The sequence below is a fragment of the Miscanthus floridulus genome, chromosome 8 (assembly GCF_019320115.1).
Source record: "Miscanthus floridulus cultivar M001 chromosome 8, ASM1932011v1, whole genome shotgun sequence".
Lineage (NCBI taxonomy): Eukaryota > Viridiplantae > Streptophyta > Magnoliopsida > Poales > Poaceae > Miscanthus > Miscanthus floridulus.
Window position 1 is genome coordinate 9,356,156 of NC_089587.1, and position 3,842 is coordinate 9,359,997.

The 3,842-nt window shown below is 47.4% G+C and overlaps 1 protein-coding gene across 1 annotated transcript; it reads right to left on the reverse strand.

Moving 5' to 3' along the window:
• Window positions 1-377: 377 nt before the first annotated feature.
• On the reverse strand, window positions 378-3,478 carry LOC136471070 (probable histone acetyltransferase HAC-like 1). The gene is made up of 6 exons (XM_066468806.1): window positions 3,320-3,478; window positions 2,774-3,024; window positions 2,301-2,406; window positions 2,023-2,163; window positions 758-881; window positions 378-668 (listed from the first exon to the last, which is right to left on the reverse strand). The coding sequence occupies exons 2-6, from the start codon at window positions 2,980-2,982 to the stop codon at window positions 598-600; spliced, it is 651 nt and encodes a 216-aa protein (XP_066324903.1). The 5' UTR covers window positions 2,983-3,024; window positions 3,320-3,478; the 3' UTR covers window positions 378-597.
• Window positions 3,479-3,842: the final 364 nt, after the last annotated feature.

Sequence of the window (3,842 nt, forward strand, 5' to 3'; positions counted from 1 at the left end):
AACAATAACGTGAGAAATCATCAATAAAAAGAATGAAATATTTCATGCAACAAATATAGAATCAATAACATAAGAAATCATCAATAAAAAAGAAGAAATATTTTTCACCACCCCAAGAAGGAACGTCAAAGGGACCACAAATATTAGTGTGTATCAACTATGCGAGGTTTGCATGCCTTTAATGCAATCCACACATACATTCCGGTCAACAAAATCCAAATGAGATAGTATTTCACTTTTCACAAGCTTCATAGCTCTTTCTTTGGATATGTGATCCAATCTCTTATGCCACAAGAAAGCCAATTTCTCATTATGCGCGCTATGTTTTTCCAACAATATGCTTAACATGAAACGGGGATCTAGCAAAACCATCATCAAGATTGAAATGGTATAGGCCATCAATTAAAATACCAGAACCATAACAGTATTTATTCTTATATAATGAAAACATACAGTCAGCAACCATAAACTTAAAACTTATTACATCCAACTTGCACATAGACACAAGATTTCTAGGACACTAACATAAAGACACCTTTTCAAATCTAAGTGCAGACGAGTCTTGAGGATTATTCTATAAGTCTCGATCCAGTCACTTTAGGCCTTCATCATATTCCCATGTACAAGAACTTTTTCGGTCCGCTTATGGGTTGGATCATACAGAATTCCTGCATAATATGTGAAACATGAATAGTAGCACCAGAATCTAGCCACCCGGTACTATTTGATTTTAAGCATATAGAAACATAATGTATACCTTTCTTTTCAAACCATTTCTTCCTCTTCAGACAATCCTTCTTTAAATGGCCAATTTTCTTGCAAAAGTGGCATCTCAACTTCTTATGGATTTGTCCCTCACTAACATGAAGCGTATTCTTCACCTTCACTAACACATAGGAATGCATAAGGAATAAATACATGTTTTAGTATGGATTAGGAAAATTTTATAGAAGGTTGACCGAGCACTTTAAAGAGAAACAAAGTTAACCTTTTGATTAGTTGCTCAAATGGATGATCAGAGGCCATGAAAACGAAGGCCTCGTCGAATGCATTCTGTTTGACTACCCATACACGTTGTTCGGAGTTTGGATCATGAAGTTTTCTAAGATCTAGTAGAGTTTGAGATTTTTTAATGCATGGTTATAAGTATATGAAAAAAGAAAAGGAATAGTGTAGCTGTCATGAATGGTAGTGCATAGGTAGGTGCTTGAACGGTGGGTGTGAGGCTCTAGTGTGTTATTCATGTTTGCATTTGTTTGTATAATGGTGTTGGTATTGAGATTTGCTTCTAATAAGGTGGTTTGCCTTTGGAGCATGCTCAACTCTTCGCTTGATCGTCGGTAAAGGCAAGTAAATGTGGCGTTGTGTAGTCCACATACTTTATTAACTTTGTTGTTTGAATTAGCTCTACTAAATGTCAGTACCTCACACTAGCCATATAAAGGGGCTACTGCCTTGGCAATATCGACCATGGAGGCTGACAGAGTTGGTGGATGAGGTCGTGCGACTGGTGGTGACCGAGATGGGGGCTCAGCTTCTGGAGTCAGGAGCGCCATTGGGAGTGGTTGATGGGGGGACACTTGGATCCACAAGGGGACCCAGCGACCCCATCATCCACAACGACGACATGTGGTGGAGAGGTGGCAACCACAGGCAGGGATGGGCGCACCGAGAGAGTTGGGCTGTGGAGGAAGTTACAGAGGTGATGGCAGCAACGACCATAGATGAGGAAGCTGCATGGGGCGACTCAGTGATGAAAAATAGAGGTGAGAAGAGATGGAAGGGAGAGACGTGGGGGGAGACAGAGAGGGCTGAGGTACAGGTCACCTCCACCGACGGTTGCAACGGTGGGAAACCCTTGGAGGGTCGTCCTCTCGTTGCCTATCATGACCTCATGCCCATCCCTCTTAAGGTATGGAGTTGACTGTGAGGGCCAAAATAATAAATAGTTTTGGTCTAGCAAAATTTTAGGTTAAACAAAGAAGGTTAAAGTATTAAAAATTAAAATGCACAGAGATATACCAGATTTGAGCTGGATGAAGGTGGTGTTTGCCTTTCCACTTGTGGGTTTCGTTGATTTTGTTGGTTCTGAGCGCTCAAGGTCTTAATAGCAAACTGCAATTGCGGCTCGATTGGTCCCTTCGTCATATTGTAGTAGTCATTCTGCTCAAACAATACAAGAACAAAAAAACAAAATGGCGATGAAACAGCAAGATTTTATTCTGCTCCCCAGAAATATACTTGATCTCTAGTATACCAACAAAGCCTTGCAAAAGATGAAGGGAATGGGATAGCAATGCCTTGTTTGGGAATTTTCTGTACAAGATCTCCTCAAGCCGCTTTGCCAGTTCTGGCAACCGCTTCCGCCACTCAGCTGATGATTGTTTACTTCCTATATATTCGAATCTGCATGAATAGTAAAAAAAGATGTCATATACCCTCTATCGGGTTGAAGAAAAATCTGTCACAAACCTAAATTTTGGGCGATTATAGGAAGGGAAATCAATAAACCTCAAAATTTTTTAGGAAAGCCAACAACATAAGTAATGCATCCATTGTCGCATTCGTAATTATGGCAAGGAAATAAATTTATAAGCACGAAGTTTGATAAGGTAATATTTTTGTAGGGGCATGTAGACAATTTGGATCTGGCACTTGGTATCAGGATATATGTTGCCATTCAGCCAGCCCGAAGCTCACTAACTCAGTGCAATCAATACCTGACTACAACTGGAGTATTTAGTTAAGCCAACAGTAGTAAATAAACACATACATCTTTTCGCGCATAGCGGTCCGAAGCATGACAAACTGCTGGTCCGTTCCCGAGAGCGCCGCCATCTCCTGCATTGGCTGGTGCTGTGGCAGCCCATCAGCGCCACCAACGCCAACACCAACGCCGACATCGGTGCCGGGAACCTGATTCATCTGCGCTGTCTGCCCAGACATCTGCCCGGACAGGTGGGCAGCCTGCCCCACATTCATCTTGGCAGCAGGCGGAGGCTCAGGTCATCCCTCGCGCGGTAGCTGGACACAGGGCACCCATATGAGCAAGAGAGTGAAGCCATACGTGGGAGAAGGAAGAGAGGCAGTGTGGCAGCGGCCGCATGTATCAGCAGGCAGCCCAACGAGTGGAAATGGCGCCCACGACCGCGCGGGGGCAGCGCAGCTCGCGGCGATCGGCGCCCGAGGCGCGGGGGAGCCGGGGCGTGGAGCCCGGCCCGCGAATTGCAGACCCCCTAGGGTCGGCCCAACCGAAACCCTAGAATCCAGGCGGGGCCGCGCGAGCGGGGGGTCGGGAGCTGCTGCGGCGACCGGGTACCTGAGATTCCGTACGGCGGCGAGCGGCGGCGGGAGCGGGTCGAGGATGCGGAGCGGGCGCGGCGGGGAGTTCGGGGGGGGGGGGGGGGGGGGGGGATTTGGGAATGGGGGAATTTGTCGGGGCGGGGCTGCTGCGAGCGACGCGGGGAAGGAGAAGGGGGAGGGGAACGGGGACGAGGAGGAGGAGGCGTCGACCAATCGCGGATCTGCGCGGATTCGGGCGCTGCGGGTCGCTGCGGGTGGGCCCGGGGAGTGGCGGTTCTAGGCTCTGGTGCTGCGCGGGGGGTAAATGATTGGGTGCGCAAGCGCAGCAGACCAGCAGGGACTCCGGACTCTCGCTTCGCTTCGGCTCGCCGGGTTCGTTTCATTACACACGTGCGTTCAGAGCTCAGGAGATGGATCGTCCGGCCTTTGGGGCTTGGGCGCTCGTGTGTGGGTGCTCCTTTTTTTCAGGTCAGATTCAGTCGAGTCGGTTATAGCACTGCAGCGATGGTCCTTGGTGGACAAATAACGTCTTTTTGTAG